A 17,500-nucleotide genomic window follows, 5' to 3' on the forward strand; every position below is an offset into this window, starting at 1 on the left:
GAGAGAGATGGGTTACCTTGTTGGTCATTGTTCTCGACCCTCCCGTTGAGTTGTCCACTTTCCCCGGGACTGGAGACGTTACTGATTTCCTCCCCATCCATCGAGGACCAGGCGATGAGGGTAGCTTCAGAAATAGCAAACTGTTTCATCACTCCTACAGGGATCGAGAAAGCAGCTAGTCAGAGAGAAACTCCAACCCACAGGAACACTGTATCTAACCCCTTGCTGTCCCTGTCCTGGGAGTGTTTGATGGGGGGACAGTGTAGAGGGAGCTTTACTCTGTATCTAACCCCGTGCTGTCACTGTCCTGGGAGTGTTTGATGGGGGGACAGTGTAGAGGGAGCTTTACTCTGTATCTAACCCGTGCTGTCCCTGTCCTGGGAGTGTTTGATGGGGGGGACAGTGTAGAGGGAGCTTTACTCTGTATCTAACCCCATGCTGTACCTGTCCTGGGAGTGTTTGATGGGGGGGACAGTGTAGAGGCAGCTTTACTCTGTATCTAACCCCGTGCTGTACCTGTCCTGGGAGTGTTTGATGGGGGGACAGTGTAGAGGGAGCTTTACTCTGTATCTAACCCCATGCTGTACCTATCCCGGGAGTGTTTGATGGGGACAGTGTAGAGGGAGCTTTACTCTGTATCTAACCCCGTGCTGTACCTGTCCTGGGAGTGTTTGATGGGGACAGTGTAGAGGGAGCTTTACTCTGTATCTAACCCCGTGCTGTACCTGTCCTGGGAGTGTTTGATTGGACAGTGTAGAGGGAGCTTTACTCTGTATCTAACCCCGTGCTGTCCCTGTCCTGGGAGTGTTTGATGGGGGGACAGTGTAGAGGGAGCTTTACTCTGTATCTAACCCCGTGCTGTACCTGTCCTGGGAGTGTTTGATGGGAACAGTGTAGAGGGAGTTTTACTCTGTATCTAACCCTGTGCTGTACCTGTCCTGGGAGTGTTTGATGGGGGACAGTGTAGAGGGAGCTTTACTCTGTATCTAACCCCGTGCTGTACCTGTCCTGGGAGTGTTTGATGGGAACAGTGTAGAGGGAGTTTTACTCTGTATCTAACCCGTGCTGTACCTGTCCTGGAGTGTTTGATGGGGGGACAGTGTAGAGGGAGCTTTACTCTGTATCTAACCCCGTGCTGTACCTGTCCTGGGAGTGTTTGATGGGGGACAGTGTAGAGGGAGCTTTACTCTGTATCTAACCCCGTGCTGTACCTGTCCTGGGAGTGTTTGATGGGGGACAGTGTAGAGGGAGCTTTACTCTGTATCTAACCCCGTGCTGTACCTGTCCTGGGAGTGTTTGATGGGGGACAGTGTAGAGGGAGCTTTACTCTGTATCTAACCCCGTGCTGTACCTGTCCTGGGAGTGTTTGATGGGGGACAGTGTAGAGGGAGCTTTACTCTGTATCTAACCCCGTGCTGTACCTGTCCTGGGAGTGTTTGATGGGGGGGACAGTGTAGAGGGAGCTTTACTCTGTATCGAACCCCGTGCTGTACCTGTCCTGGGAGTGTTTGATGGGGGGACAGTGCAGAGGGAGCTTTACTCTGTATCTAACCCGTGCTGTACCTGTCCTGGGAGTGTTTGATGGGGGGACAGTGTAGAGGGAGCTTTACTCTGTATCTAACCCCGTGCTGTCCCTGTCCTGGGAGTGTTTGATGGGGGGACAGTGTAGAGGGAGCTTTACTCTGTATCTAACCCCGTGCTGTACCTGTCCTGGGAGTGTTTGATGGGGGGACAGTGTAGAGGGAGCTTTACTCTGTATCTAACCCCGTGCTGTACCTGTCCTGGGAGTGTTTGATGGGGGGACAGTGTAGAGAGAGCTTTACTCTGTATCTAACCCCGTGCTGTACCTGTCCTGGGAGTGTTTGATGGGGGGACAGTGTAGAGGGAGCTTTACTCTGTATCTAACCCCGTGCTGTCCCTGTCCCTGGGAGTGTTTGATGGGGGGGACAGTGTAGAGGGAGTTTTACTCTGTATCTAACCCCGTGCTGTACCTGTCCTGGGAGTGTTTGATGGGGGGACAGTGTAGAGGGAGCTTTACTCTGTATCTACCTGCAGCGAATCTTGCCTCCTTCTCTCCGTCACTGAGGTCTGAGTATGTATCCACATCCATGGGGGTCTCCGCGTGGAGATTCGGGGGGGCTGCTGCTTACTCCAGCCTTGCCACTCGATCATGTGCGCCACCCGACCAGATCCCATGGCTGTGGGTTTGGTGATGTGATCTTTAACCGTTTTTGACAGGCCTGTCTGCAGTCGAACTGTTGGGAGACGGATTCTCATTAGACGCACCCATTTAAATTCCCCATGTGCTCTCCGCCCCCCCCCCCACTCCCCCCGACTGAACTAAAACCCCCACTCCCCTTCCGGGGACCATATCCTCTATTCCCGTCCTATTCATGGATTTGTCCAGACGCCCCCCCTTAAAACTCACTCCCGTCTCCGCTCCCACTCCCGGCAGCGAGTTCTCACCACCCTCTGTGTAAAAAAATCTGTATCTCCTTTAAACCTTGTCCCTCGCCCCTTAAACCTGTAGCCCCCCGCGTAATTGACTCTTCCACCCTGGGGGGAAAAAGCTTCTGACTCTCCACTCTGTCCCTCATCATCTTGTCGACTTCTATCAGGGTCTCCCCCTCAACCTCCAGTGAGAACAAACGAGTTTCTCCAACCTCTCCTCAGAGCTAATGCCCCTCCGTACCAGGGGCAACATCCTGGTAAATCTTTTCTGTCCCCTCTCCCAAAGCCTCCACATCCTTCTGGTAGTGTGGGTGACCCAGAATTGAACTCTATATTCCAAGTGTGGCCTCACTAAGGTTCTATAAAGCTGCAACGTGACTTGCCAATTTTTAAACTCAGTGCCCCCTGGCCGATGAAGGCAAGCATTGAGTCCTACAGATTTACAGCATGGAAACAGACCCTTCAGCCCAACTTGTCTATGCTACCCCTGTTTTTTAAACCCCTAAGCTAATCCAATTGCCCCCATTTGCCCCATATCCCTCTATACCCATCGTACCCGTGTAACTGTCTAAATGCTTTTTAAAAGATAAAATTGTCCCCGTCTCTACTACTGCCTCTGGCAGCTCGTTCCAGACACTCACCACCCTCTGGGTGAAAAAAATTGCCCCTCTGGACCCTTCTGTATCTCTCCCCTCTCACCTTAAACCTCTGCCCTCTAGTTTTAGACTCCCCCTACCTTTGGGGGAAAAGATATTTGACTATCGAGCTGATCTGTGCCCCTCATTATTTTATAGATCTCTATAAGATCACCCCCTCTACGCTCCAGAGAAAAAAGTCCCAGTCTATCCCAGCCTCTCCTTATAACTCAATCCATCAAGTCCCCGGTAACATCCTAGTAAATCTTTTCTGCACTCTTTCTAGTTTAATAATATCCTTTCTATAATAGGGTGACCAGAACTGTACACAGTATTCCAAGTGTGACCTTACCAATGTCTTGTACAACTTCAACAAGACGTCCCAACTCCTGTATTCTGACCCATGAAACCAAGCTTGCCGAATGCCTTCTTCACCACTCTGTCCACCACTTTCAAAGAGCTATGAACCTGTCCCCCTAGATCTCTCTGTTCTGTAACTCTCCCCTACCATTAACTGAGTGAGTCCTGCCCTGGTTCAATTGACCAAAATGCATCACCTCGCATTTATCTAAATTAAACTGCATCCGCCACTCGTCAGCCCACTGGCCCACTGATCAAGATCCCGTTACAATCGGAGAGAACTTTCTTCACCGTGCCACCGTGCCGTGTGCCTCGGACCCCCCCCCACTGAATCCACCCCACCCCCACGGGGCCGCAGACTCTCTCCCTCTCCCTCCCTTTGCACCCTACCCGAGAGTGAAGATTTCGCCAGCGCTCCGATTCCGTACGGATTAGAATTCCTCTTCATCGAGGGAAGGATCGATGTTGTATCCTCCATCGAGAGCTGGATAGGGAGGGAGGGAGAGGGAGGGGGGGAGGGAGGGAGAGGGAGCGGGGGGAGAGAGAGAGAGGGAAGGGGGGAGAGAGAGAGAGGGAAGGGGGGGAGAGAGAGAGAGAGGAAGGGGGGGAGAGAGAGAGAGGGAAGGGGGAGAGAGAGAGGGAGGGGGGAGAGAGAGAGGGAGGGGGGGAGAGAGAGAGGGAGGGGGGAGAGAGAGAGGGAGGGGGGGGAGAGAGAGAGGGAGCGGGGGGAGAGAGAGAGGGAGGGGGGAGAGAGAGAGGGAGGGGGGAGAGAGAGAGGGAGCGGGGGGAGAGAGAGAGGGAGGGGGGAGAGAGAGAGGGAGGGGAGAGAGAGAGAGAGGGAGCGGGGGGAGAGAGAGAGAGGGAGGGGGGAGAGAGAGAGAGGGAAGGGGGGGAGAGAGAGAGGGAGGGAGGGGGAGAGAGAGAGGGAGCGGGGGGAGAGAGAGAGGGAGGGGGGAGAGAGAGAGGGAGGGGGGGGAGAGAGAGAGGGAGCGGGGGGAGAGAGAGAGGGAGGGGGGAGAGAGAGAGGGGGGGGGGAGAGAGAGAGGGAGCGGGGGGGAGAGAGAGAGAGGGAAGGGGGGAGAGAGAGAGAGAGGAAGGGGGGGAGAGAGAGAGAGGGAAGGGGGGAGAGAGAGAGAGAGGGAAGGGGGGAGAGAGAGAGAGAGGGAGGGGGGGAGAGAGAGAGAGAGGGAGGGGGGGAGAGAGAGAGAGGGAAGGGGGGAGAGAGAGAGAGGGAGGGGGGGAGAGAGAGAGAGAGGGAAGGGGGGAGAGAGAGAGAGGGAGGGAGAGAGAGAGGAGGGAAGGGGGGAGAGAGAGAGAGAGGAAGGGGGGAGAGAGAGAGAGAGAGGGAGGGGGGGAGAGAGAGAGAGAGGAAGGGGGGGAGAGAGAGGAAGGGGGGGAGAGAGAGAGAGAGAGAGGGAGGGGGGGAGAGAGAGAGAGGGAGCGGGGGAGAGAGAGAGAGGGAGGGGGGGAGAGAGAGAGAGGGAGCAGGGGGAGAGAGAGAGGGAGGGGGGGAGAGAGAGAGGGAGGGGGGGAGAGAGAGAGGGAGGGGGGGAGAGAGAGAGGGAGGGGGGGAGAGAGAGAGGGAGGGGGGGAGAGAGAGAGAGAGGGAAGGGGGAGAGAGAGAGAGGAAGGGGGAGAGAGAGAGAGAGAGAGAGAGGGAGGGAGAGAGAGAGGGAGGGGGGAGAGAGAGGGAGGGGGGAGAGAGAGAGGGAGGAGGGGAGGAGAGAGAGAGGGAGGGGGGGAGGAGAGAGAGGGAGGGGGAGAGAGAGGGAGGGGGAGAGAGAGAGAGGGAAGGGGGGAGAGAGAGAGGAGGGGAGAGAGAGAGAGGAAGGGGGGAGAGAGAGAGAGGGAGGGGGGAGAGAGAGAGAGGGAGGAGGGTGAGAGAGAGAGGGAGGCGGGGAGAGAGGGGGGGGAAGAGAGAATGGGGGAGAGAGAGAGAGGGAGGGGGGAGAGGGAGAGGAGGGAGAGAAGTAGGGAGGGAGAGAGCGAGAGTTAGTGAACCTCGTCAGTGGCCTTTGAGCTGGTCAGAGTCGCTGACCTTTAACCCTGCCGCGACCCAGAGTGACCCAGAGCGACCCAGAGCGAATACTCACATTGATCCCATCCCATGACATCTCTGTTCGTGTTTGCTGCAGAGAGACAGAGAGAGAGAGAGAGAGAATGTGTTAGTAAATCGATAGAGAGAGAGAGACAGAGACAATATGTCAGTGAGAGATGGGGCAATGGTCTAACCCTACACTGCAGAAGGAGGCCATTGGGCCCATCGTCTCTGCACTGACCACAGTCCAATACAGGCCCTATCCCCATAACCCCATGCATTTACCCCAGCTAGTCCCCCGATACGAAGAGGTAATTTAGCACGGCCCAATCCACCCTAACCAGCACGTCTTTCAGACTGTGGGAGGAAAACCGGAGCACCCGGAGGAAACCCACGCAGACACGGGGAGAATGTGCGGACTCCCCGCAGACAGTGACCCAAGGCCGGGAATCGAACCCAGGACCCTGGCGCTGTGAGACAGCACTGTTAACCCACTCTGCTATCCAGGTTACAGAGATAGGGAGGGGGTGTAGGGGGCTGGAGGGGGTTACAGAGATAGGGAGGGGAGTGTAGGGGGGCTGGAGGGGGTTACAGAGATAGGGAGGGGGTGTAGGGGGGCTGGAGGAGGTTACAGAGATAGGGAGGGGTGTAGGGGCTGGAGGAGGTTACAGAGATAGGGAGGGGGGTGTAAGGGGCTGGAGGAGGTTACAGAGATAGGGAGGGGGTGTAGGGGGCTGGAGGAGGTTACAGAGATAGGGAGGGGGTGTAGGGGGCTGGAGGAGATTACAGAGATAGGGAGGGGGTGTAGGGGGCTGGAGGGGGTTACAGAGATAGGGAGGGGGGTGTAGGGGGCTGGAGGAGGTTACAGAGATAGGGAGGGGGTGTAGGGGGCTGGAGGGGGTTACAGAGGTAGGGAGGGGGTGTAGGGGGCTGGAGGAGGTTACAGAGATAGGGAGGGGGTGTAGGGGGGCTGGAGGTGGTTACAGAGATAGGGAGGGGGTGTAGGGGGCTGGAGGAGGTTACAGAGATAGGGAGGGGGTGTAGGGGGCTGGAGGAGGTTACAGAGATAGGGAGGGGGTGTAGGGGGCTGGAGGAGGTTACAGAGATAGGAGGGGGTGTAGGGGACTGGAGGAGGTTACAGAGATAGGGAGGGGGGTGTAGGGGACTGGAGGGGGTTACAGAGATAGGGAGGGGGTTACAGAGTTGGGGAGATGGGGTTGGGATGACGGGGGGGTCAGTGAGTGTGGGGTGGGATATTGGGGAACGGGACGGACTGTGTGTTTGGACAGGGGGCAGGCGAGAACCGGATCATGGATTTTCCACCCGGAGATCAGGAAGACGGTCCCTCAGGAATGTATCGTTCTCAGCACTTCCTGTTAGCAGGAAGGTCTGAATCCCCATCCGTGATTGGGCGCTGAGCAACCCCATCCCGTTCACTCCCACTGTACACAAACCCAATCCCCTTCCCGTTCACTCCCACTGTACACAATCCCAATCCCAAACCCCTTCCCGTTAATTCCCACTGTATACAATCCCAATCCCAAACTCCTTCCCGTTCACTCCCACTGTACACAATCCCAATCCCAAGCCCCTTCCCGTTAATTCCCACTGTATACAATCCCAATCCACAAACCCCTTCCTGTTCATTCCCACTGTATACAATCCAAATCCCAAAACCCCTTCCCATTCACTCCCACTGTATACAATCCCAATCCACAAACTCCTTCCAGTTCATTCCCACTGTACACAATCCCAATCCCAAACCCCTTCCCGTTCACTCCGACTGTACACAATCCTAATCCCAAACCCCTTCCCGTTCACTCCCACTGTACGCAATCCCAATCCCAAACCCTTCCTGTTCACTCCCAATGTACACAATCCCAATCCAAACCCCTTCCTGTTCATTCCCACTGTACACAATCCCAATCCCGAAACCCCTTCCCGTTCATTCCCACCGGACAAAATCCCAATCCCTAAACCCCTTCACGTTCACTCCCGCTGTACACAATCCCAATCCCAAACCCTTCCCGTTCACTCCGGCTGAACACAATCCTAATCCCAATCCCGTTCCCGTCCACTTCCACTGTACACAATCCCAATCCCCTTACCGTTCACTCCACTGTACACAAACCCAATCCCAAAACCCATCCCGTTCACTCCCAATGTACACAATCCCAATTCCAAACCCCTTCCCGTTAATTCCCACTGTATACAATCGCAATCCACAACCCCTTCCCGTTCACTCCCACTGTACACAATCCCAATGGAACCAAACCCCTTCCCGTTCACTCCCACTGTACACAATCCCAATCCCAATCCCAAACCCCTGCCCGTTCACTCCCACTGTACACAATCCCAATCCCCAAACCCCTTCCCGTTCACTCCCACTGTACACAATCCCAATCCAAACCCCTTCCCGTTCACTCCCGCTGTACACAATCCCAATGGAACCAAACCCCTTCCCGTTCACTCCGACTGTACATAATCCTCATCCAAAACCCTTCCCATTCACTCCATTGTACAGAATCCCAATCCCAAACCCTTCCCGTCACTCCCACTGTATACAATCCCAATCCACAAACTCCTTCCCGTTCATTCCACTGTACACAATCCCAATCCCAAACCCCTTCTTGTTCACTCCCACTGTACACAATCCCAATCCCAAATCCTATCCCCTTCCCGTTCACTCCCACTTACACATTCCCAATCCCAAACCCCTTCCCGTTCACTCCCACTGTACACAATCCCAATCCCCTTCCCGTTCACTCCCACTGTACACAATCCCAATTCCCAAACTCCTTCCCCTTCACTCCCACTGTACACAATCCCAATCCCAAATCCCTTCCCGTTCACTCCCACTGTCCACAATCCCAATCCCAACCCCTTCCTGTTCCCTCCCACTGTACACAATCCCAATCCCAAACCCCTTCCCGTTCACTCCGACTGTACACAATCCCAATCCCCTTCCCGTTGACTCCCACTGTACACAATCCCAATCCCAAACCACTTCCCATTCACTCCGACTGTACGCAATCCCAATCCCCTTTCCGTTCACTCCCACTATACACAATCCCAAACCCCTTCCCATTCACTCCCACTGTACACAATCCCAATCCCAATCCCCTTCCCGTTCACTTGCACTGTACACAATCCCAATCCCAAACCCCTTCCCGTTCACTCCCACTGTACACAATCCCAATCCCAAACCCCTTCCCGTTCACTCCCACTGTACAAAATCCCAATCCGAAACCCCTTCCCATTCACTCCCAATGTACACAATCCCAATCCCAAACCCCTTCCCGTTCACTCGCACTGTACACAATCCCAATCCCAAACCCCTTCCCGTTCACTCCCACTGTACACAATCCCAACCCCAGACCCCTTCCCGTTCACTCCGACTGTACACAATCCCAATCCCAAACCCGTTCCCGTTCACTCCGACTGTACACACTCCCAATCCCAAACCTCTTCCTGTTCACTCACACTGTACACAATCCCAATCCCAAACCCCTTCCCGTTCACTCCCACTGTACACAATCCCAATCCCCAAACCCCTTCCCGTTCACTCCCACTGTACACAATCCCAAACCCCTTCCCGTTCACTCCGACTGTACACAATCCCAATCCCAAACCCCTTCCCGTTCACTCCCACTGTACACAATCCCCAAACCCCTTCCCGTTCACTCCCATTGTACACAATCCCAATCCCAAACCCCTTCCCGTTCACTCCCACTGTACACAATCCCAATCCCCTTCCCGTTCACTCGGACTGTACACAATCCCAATCCCAAACTCCTTCCCGTTCATTCCCACTGTACACAATCCCAATCCCAAACCTCTTCTTGTTCACTCCCACTGTACACAATCCCAATCCCAAATCCTATCCCCTTCCCGTTCACTCCCACTGTACACAATTCCAATGGACCTACACCCCTTCCCGTTCACTCCCACTGTACACAATCCCAATTCCCAAACCCCTTCCCGTTCACTCCCACTGTACACAATCCCAATCCCATACCCCTTCCCATTCACTCCTACTGCACAGAATCCCAATACCAAACCCCTTCCCATTCACTCCCACTGTACACAATCCCAATCCCAATCCCAAACCCTATCCCATTTATTCCCAATATACACAATCCCAATCCCAAACCCCTTCCCGTTCATTCCCACTGTACATAATCCCAAAGGACCCAAACCCCTTCTCGTTCACTCCCACTGTACACAATCCCAATCCCAAACCCATTCCCGTTCACTCCCACTGCACACAATCCCAATGCCAAACCCCTTCCCGTTCACTCCCACTGTACACAATCCCAATCCCCAAACCCCTTCCTGTTCACTCTCACTGTACACAATCCCAAACCCCTTCCCGTTCACTCCCACTGTACACAATCCCAATCCCCAAAACCCTTCCCGTTCACTCCCACCGTACACAATCCCAATCCCCAAACCCCTTCCCGTTCACTCCCACTGTACACAATCCCAATCCCAAACCACTTCCCGTTCATCCCACTGTACACAATCCCAGTCCCAAACCCCTTCCCGTTCACTCCTACTCTACACAATCCCAATCCCCAAACCCGTTCCCGTTCATTCCCACGATACACAATCCCAATCCCCTTCCCGTTCACTCCCACCGTACACAATCCCAATCCCCAAACCCCTTCCCGTTCACTCCCACCGTACACAATCCCAATCCCCATTCCCCTTCCGGTTCACTCCCACTGTACACAATCCCAATCCCAAACCCCTTCCCGTTCACTCCCACTGTACACAATCCCAATCCCAAACCCCTTCCCGTTCACTCCCACTGTACACAATCCCAACCCCAAACCCGTTCCCATTAACTCCCACTGTACACAATCCCAATCCCAAACCCCTTCCCGTTCACTCCGACTGTACATAATACTCATCCAAAACCCCTTCCCATTCACTCCCATTGTACAGAATCCCAATCCCAAAACCCTTCCCATTCATTCCCACTGTACACAATCCCAATCCCAAACCCCTTCTTGTTCACTCCCACTGTACACAATCCCAATCCCAAACCCTATCCCCTTCCCGTTCACTCCCACTGTACACAATTCCAATGGACCTACACCCCTTCCTGTTCACTCCCACTGTACACAATCCCAATCCCCTTCCCGTTCACTCCCACTGTACACAATCCCAATCCCAAACCCCTTCCCGTTCACTCCCACTGTACACAATCCCAATCCCAAACCCCTTCCCGATCACTCCCACTGTACACAATCCCAATCCCCAAACCCCTTCCCGTTCACTCCCACTGTACACAATCCCCAAACCGCTTCCCGTTCACTCCCACTGTACACAATCCCAATCCCCTTCCCGTTCACTCCGACTGTACACAATCCCAATCACAATCCCCTTCCCGTTGACTCCCACTGTACACAATCCCAATCCCAAACCTCTTGCCATTCACTTCGACTGTACGCAATCCCAATCCCCTTCCCGTTCACTCCCACTGTACACAATCCCAAACCCCTTCCCATTCACTCCCACTGTACACAATCCCAATCCCCAAACCCCTTCCCGTTCACTTCCACTGTACACAATCTCAATCCCAATCCCAAACCCTATCCCATTTATTCTCAATATACACAATCCCAATCCCAAACCCCTTCCCGTTCACTCCCACTGTACACAATCCCAATCCCAAACCCCTTCCCGTTCACTCCCACTGTACACAATCCCAATCCCAAACCCCTTCCCGTTCACTCCCACTGTACACAATCCCAACCCCAAACCCCTTCCCGTTCACTCCGACTGTACACAATCCCAATCCCCAAACCCCTTCCCGTTCACTCCCACTGTACACAATCCCAATCCCCAAACCCCTTCCCGTTCACTCCCACTGTACACAATCCCAATCCCCAAACCCCTTCCCGTTCACTCCCACTGTACACAATCCCAATCCCAAACCCCTTCCCGTTCACTCCCACTGTACACAATCCCAATCCCAAACCCCTTCCCGCTCACTCCCACTGTACACAATCCCAAACCCCTTTCCGTTCACTCCCACTGTACACAATCCCAAACCCCTTCCCGCTCACTCCCACTGTACACAATCCCAACCCCAAGCCCCTTCCCGTTCACTCCGACTGTACACAATCCCAATCCCAAACCCCTTCCCGCTCACTCCCACTGTACACAATCCCAAACCCCTTCCCGTTCACTCCCACTGTACACAATCCCAAACCCCTTCCCGTTCACTCCCACTGTACACAATCCCAATCCCAAACCCCTTCCCGTTCACTCCCACTGTACACAATCCCCAAACCCCTTCCCGTTCACTCCCACTCTACACAACCCCAATCCCCAAACCCCTTCCCGTTCACTCGGACTGTACACAATCCCAATCCCCAAACCCCTTCCCGTTCACTCCCACTGTACACAATCCCAATCCCAAACCCCTTCCCGTTCACTCCCACTGTACACAATCCCAATCCCCAAACCCCTTCCCGTTCACTCGGACTGTACAAAATCCCAATCCCAAAACCCCTTCCCGTTCACTCCCACTGTACACAATCCCAATTCCCAAACCCCTTCCCGTTCACTCCCACTGTACACAATCCCAATCCCAAACCCCTTCCCGTTCACTCCCACTGTACACAATCCTCATCCAAAACCCCTTCCCGTTCACTCCCACTGTACACAATCCCAATCCCCTTCCCGTTCACTCCCACTATACACAATCCCAATCCCCTTCCCGTTCACTCCCACTGTACACAATCCCAATCCCCTTCCCGTTCACTCCCAATGTACACAATCCCAATCCCCTTCCCGTTCACTCCCACTGTACACAATCCCAATCCCCTTCCCGTTCACTCCTACTGTACACAATCCCAATCCCCTTCCCGTTCACTCCCACTGTACACAATCCCAATCCCCTTCCCGGTAACTCCCACTGTACACAATCCCAATCCCCAAACCCCTTCCCGTTCACTCCCACTGTACACAATCCCAATCCCCTTCCTGTTCACTCCTACTGTACACAATCCCAATCCCTAACCCCTTCCCGTTCACTCCCACTGTACACAATCCCAATCCCAAACCCATTCCCGTTCATTCCCACTGTACACAATCCCAATCCCCAAACCCCTTCCCGTTCACTCCCACTGTACACAATCCCAATCCCCTTCCTGTTCACTCCCACTGTACACAGTCCCAATCCCAAACCCATTCCCGTTCACTCCCACTGTACACAATCCCAATCCCAAACCCATTCCCGTTCATTCCCACTGTACACAATCCCAATCCCCAAACCCCTTCCCGTTCACTCCCGCTGTACACAATCCCCATCTCCTTCCCGTTCACTCCCACTGTACACAATCCCAATCCCAAACCCCTTCCCGTTCATTCCGACTGTACACAATCCCAATCCCAAACCCCTTCCCGTTCACTCCCACTGTACACAATCCCAATCCCAAACCCCTTCCCGTTCATTCCAACTGTACACAATCCCAATCCCAAACCCCTTCCCGTTCACTCCCACTGTACACAATCCCAATCCCAATCCCCTTCCCGTTCACTCCCACGCCACACAATCCCAAACCCCTTCCCGTTCACTCCCACTATACACAATCCCAATCCCAAACCCCTTCCTGTTAACTCCCAGTGTACACAATCCCAATCCCAATCCCAAACCCCTTCCCGTTCATTCCGACTGTACACAATCCCAATCCCAAACCCCTTCCCGTTCACTCCCACTGTACACAATCCCAATCCCCTTCCCGTTCACTCCCACTGTACACAATCCCAATCCCCAAACCCCTTCCCGTTCACTCCCACTGTACACAATCCCAATACCAAACCCCATCCCATTCACTCCCACTGTACACAATCCCAATACCAAACCCCTTCCCGTTCACTCCCACTGTACACAATCCCAATCCCAAACCCCTTCCCGTTCACTCCCACTGTACACAATCCCAATCCCCTTCCCGTTCACTCCCACTGTGCACAATCCCAAACCACTTCCCGTTCACTCCCACTGTCCTCAATCCCAATCCCAAACCCCTTCCCATTCACTCCCACTGTACACAATCCCAATCCCCAAACCCCTTCCCGTTCACTCCCACTGTACACAATCCCAATCCCCTTCCCGGTAACTCCCACTGTACACAATCCCAATCCCCAAACCCCTTCCCGTTCACTCCCACTGTACACAATCCCAATCCCCTTCCCGTTCACTCCCACTGTACACAATCCCAATCCCAAACCCCTTCCCGTTCACTCCCACTGTACACAATCCCAATCCCCAAACCCCTTCCCGTTCACTCCCACTGTACACAATCCCAATCCCCTTCCCGTTCACTCCCACTGTACACAATCCCAATCCCAAAACCCCTTCCCGTTCACTCCCACTGTACACAATCCCAATCCCCAAATCCCTTCCCGTTCACTCCTACTGTCCACAATCCCAATCCCAAACCCCTTCCCGTTCACTCCCACTGTACACAATCCCAATCCCCTTCCCGTTCACTCCCACTGTGCACAATCCCAAACCCCTTCCCGTTCACTCCCACTGTACACAATCCCAATCCCCTTCCCGTTCACTCCCACTGTGCACAATCCCAAACCCCTTCCCGTTCACTCCCACTGTACACAATCCCAATCCCAAACCCCTCCCGTTCACTCCCACTGTACACAATCCCAATCCCCAAACCCCTTCCCGTTCACTCCCACTGTACACAATCCCAATCCCCTTCCCGTTCACTCCCACTGTACACAATCCCAATCCCCAAACCCCTTCCCGTTCACTCCCACTGTACACAATCCCAATCCCAAACCCCTTCCCGTTCACTCCCACTGTACACATTCCCAATCCCAAACCCCTTCCCGTTCACTCCCACTGTACACATTCCCAATCCCAAACCCCTTCCCGTTCACTCCCACTGTACACAATCCCAATCCCAAACCCCGTCCTGTGACTCCCACTGTACAGAATCCCAATCCCCAACCCCCTTCCCTACCACTCTACACAATCCCAATCCCCTTCCCGTTCACTCCCACTGTACACAATCCCAATCCCAATCCCCTTCCCGTTCACTCCCACTGCACACAATCCCAATCCCAAACCCCTTCTCGTTCACTCCCACTGTACACAATCCCAATCCCCTTCCCGTTCACTTGCACTGTACACAATCCCAATCCCAAACCCCTTCCCGTTCACTCCTACTGTACACAATCCCAATCCCAAACCCCTTCCCGTTCACTCCCAGTGTACACAATCCTAATCCCAAACCCCTTCCCGTTCATTCCCACTGTACACAATCCCAATCCCCTTCCCGTTCACTCCCACTGTACACAATCCCAATCCCCTTCTCGTTCACTTGCACTGTACACAATCCCAATCCCAAACCCCTTCCCGTTCACTCCTACTGTACACAATCCCAATCCCAAACCCTTTCCCGTTCACTCCCAGTGTACACAATCCTAATCCCAAACCCCTTCCCGTTCATTCCCACTGTACACAATCCCAATCCCCTTCCCGTTCACTCCCACTGTACACAATCCCAATCCCCAAACCCATTCCCGTTCACTCCCGCTGTACACAATCCCAATCTCCTTCCCGTTCACTCCCACTGTACACAATCCCAATCCCAAACCCCTTCCCGTTCATTCCAACTGTACACAATCCCAATCCCAAACCCCTTCCCGTTCACTCCCACTGTACACAATCCCAATCCCAAACCGCTTCCCGTTCACTCCCACTGTACACAATCCCAATCCCAAACCCCTTCCCGTTCACTCCCACTGTACACAATCCCAATCCGAAACCTCTCCCCGTTCACTCCCACTGTACACAATCCCAATCCCAAACCCCTTCCCGTTCACTCCCACTGTACACAATCCCAATCCCAAACCCCTTCCCGTTCACTCCCACTGTACACAATCCCAATCCCCAAACCCCTTCCCGTTCACTCCCACTGTACACAATCCCAATCCCAAACCCCTTCCCGTTCACTCCCACTGTACACAATCCCAATCCCAAACCCCTTCCCGTTAACTCCCAGTGTACACAATCCCAATCCCAAACCCCTTCCCGTTCATTCTGACTGTACACAATCCCAATCCCCTTCCCGTTCACTCCCACTGTACACAATCCCAATCCCAAACCCCTTCCCGTTCATTCTGACTGTACACAATCCCAATCCCCTTCCCGTTCACTCCCACTGTACACAATCCCAATCCCAAACCCCTTCCCGTTCACTCCCACTGTACACAATCCCAATCCCAAACCCCTTCCCGTTCACTCCCACTGTACACAATCCCAAACCCCTTCCCGTTCACTCCCACTGCACACAATCCCAATCCCCAAACCCCTTCCCGTTCACTCCCACTGTACACAATCCCAATCCCAATCCCCTTCCCGTTCACTCCCACTGTACACAATCCCCAAACCCCTTCCCGTTCACTCCCACTGTACACAATCCCAATCCCCAAACCCCTTCCCGTTCACTCCCACTGTACACAATCCCAATCCCCTTCCCGTTCACTCCCACTGTACACAATCCCAATCCCCAAACCCCTTCCCGTTCACTCCCACTGTACACAATCCCAATCCCAAACCCCTTCCCATTCACTCCCACTGTACACAATCCCAATCCCAAACCCCTTCCCGTTCACTCCCACTGTACACAATCCCAATGGACCCAAACCCCTTCCCGTTCACTCCCACTGTACACAATCCCAATCCCCAAACCCCTTCCCGTTCACTCCCACTGTACACAATCCCAATCCCCAAACCCCTTCCCGTTCACTCCCACTGTACACAATCCCAATCCCCAAACCCCTTCCCGTTCACTCCCACTGTACACAATCCCAATCCCCAAACCCCTTCCCGTTCACTCCCACTGTACACAATCCCAATAGACCCAATCCCCTTCCCGTTCACTCCCACTGTACACAATCCCAATCCCCAAACCCCTTCCCGTTCACTCCCACTGTACACAATCCCAATCCCCTTCCCGTTCACTCCCACTGTACACAATCCCAATCCCCAAACCCCTTCCCGTTCACTCCCACTGTACACAATCCCAATCCCCAAACCCCTTCCCGTTCACTCCCACTGTACACAATCCCAATCCCCTTCCTGTTCACTCCCACTGTACACAATCCCAATCCCCTTCCCATTCCCTAACAAGAACATAAGAAATAGGAGCAGGAGTTGGCCATCCAGCCCTTCGAGCCTGCCCCGCCATTCAATAAGATCATGGCTGATCTGAAGTGGATCAGTTCCACTTTCCCGCTTTCTCCCCTTCATTCCCCTGTCTATCAGAAACCTATCTACCCGTGACTTCAATATATTCAGCGAGGCAGCCCCCACCACTTCAACGGGCAGAGAATTCCAGAGATTCACCACCCTTTGAGTGAAGAAGTTCCTCCTCAACTCCGATCTAAACTGCCCCCCCTTATCTTGAGGCTGTGCCCTCTAGTCCTACTGTCCTTTCTGAGCAGGAAGAGTCTCTCCACCTCTACCCTATCCATCCCATTCATCATCTTATACGTCTCAATGAGATCTCCCCTCATTCTTCTAAACTCCAACGAGTACAGACCCAGTCTATTTAGTCTCTCTTCATAGTCCAACCCCCTCATCTCCGGTATCAGCCTAGTGAACCTCCTCTGCACTCCCTCCAAGGCCAAAATATCCTTGCGCAAGTGTGGTGACCAAAACTGCACACAGTACTCCAGCTGCGGCCTCACCAATGCCCTATACAGCTGCAGCAAGACCTCCCTGCTTTTATATTCAATCCCCCTCGCTATGAAGGCCAGCATCCCATTCGCCTTCCTGACCACCTGCTGCACCTGCAAGCTGGGTTTTTGCGACTCATGCACAAGGACCCCGAGGTCCCTCTGCACCGTCGCCTGCTGCAGTTTTTCACCCTTTAAATAATAATCCCTCCTACTATTATTCCTGCCAAAGTGGATAACCTCACACTTGCTAACATTGTACTCCATCTGCCAGGTCCTCGCCCACTCACTCAGC

The 17,500-nt window shown here is 53.9% G+C and overlaps 1 protein-coding gene across 1 annotated transcript in view; it reads right to left on the reverse strand.

Annotated features, from left to right (window-relative positions):
* Positions 1-16: 16 nt before the first annotated feature.
* The window catches only part of LOC145340715 (protein FAM131B-like), a gene marked incomplete at both ends in the record, with an annotated part of 24,466 nt that continues 6,982 nt past the window's right edge, over positions 17-17,500 (reverse strand). Inside the window, 5 exon segments of the mRNA XM_080185176.1 lie at positions 17-154; positions 2,050-2,136; positions 2,139-2,255; positions 3,837-3,930; positions 5,540-5,575. Coding sequence (XP_080041302.1) covers positions 17-154; positions 2,050-2,136; positions 2,139-2,255; positions 3,837-3,930; positions 5,540-5,575 — 472 coding nt within the window.

This window comes from Carcharhinus amblyrhynchos, unplaced genomic scaffold (genome assembly GCF_965287045.1).
Source record: "Carcharhinus amblyrhynchos unplaced genomic scaffold, sCarAmb.v2.hapA chromosome_1327, whole genome shotgun sequence".
NCBI classification, from domain to species: domain Eukaryota; kingdom Metazoa; phylum Chordata; class Chondrichthyes; order Carcharhiniformes; family Carcharhinidae; genus Carcharhinus; species Carcharhinus amblyrhynchos.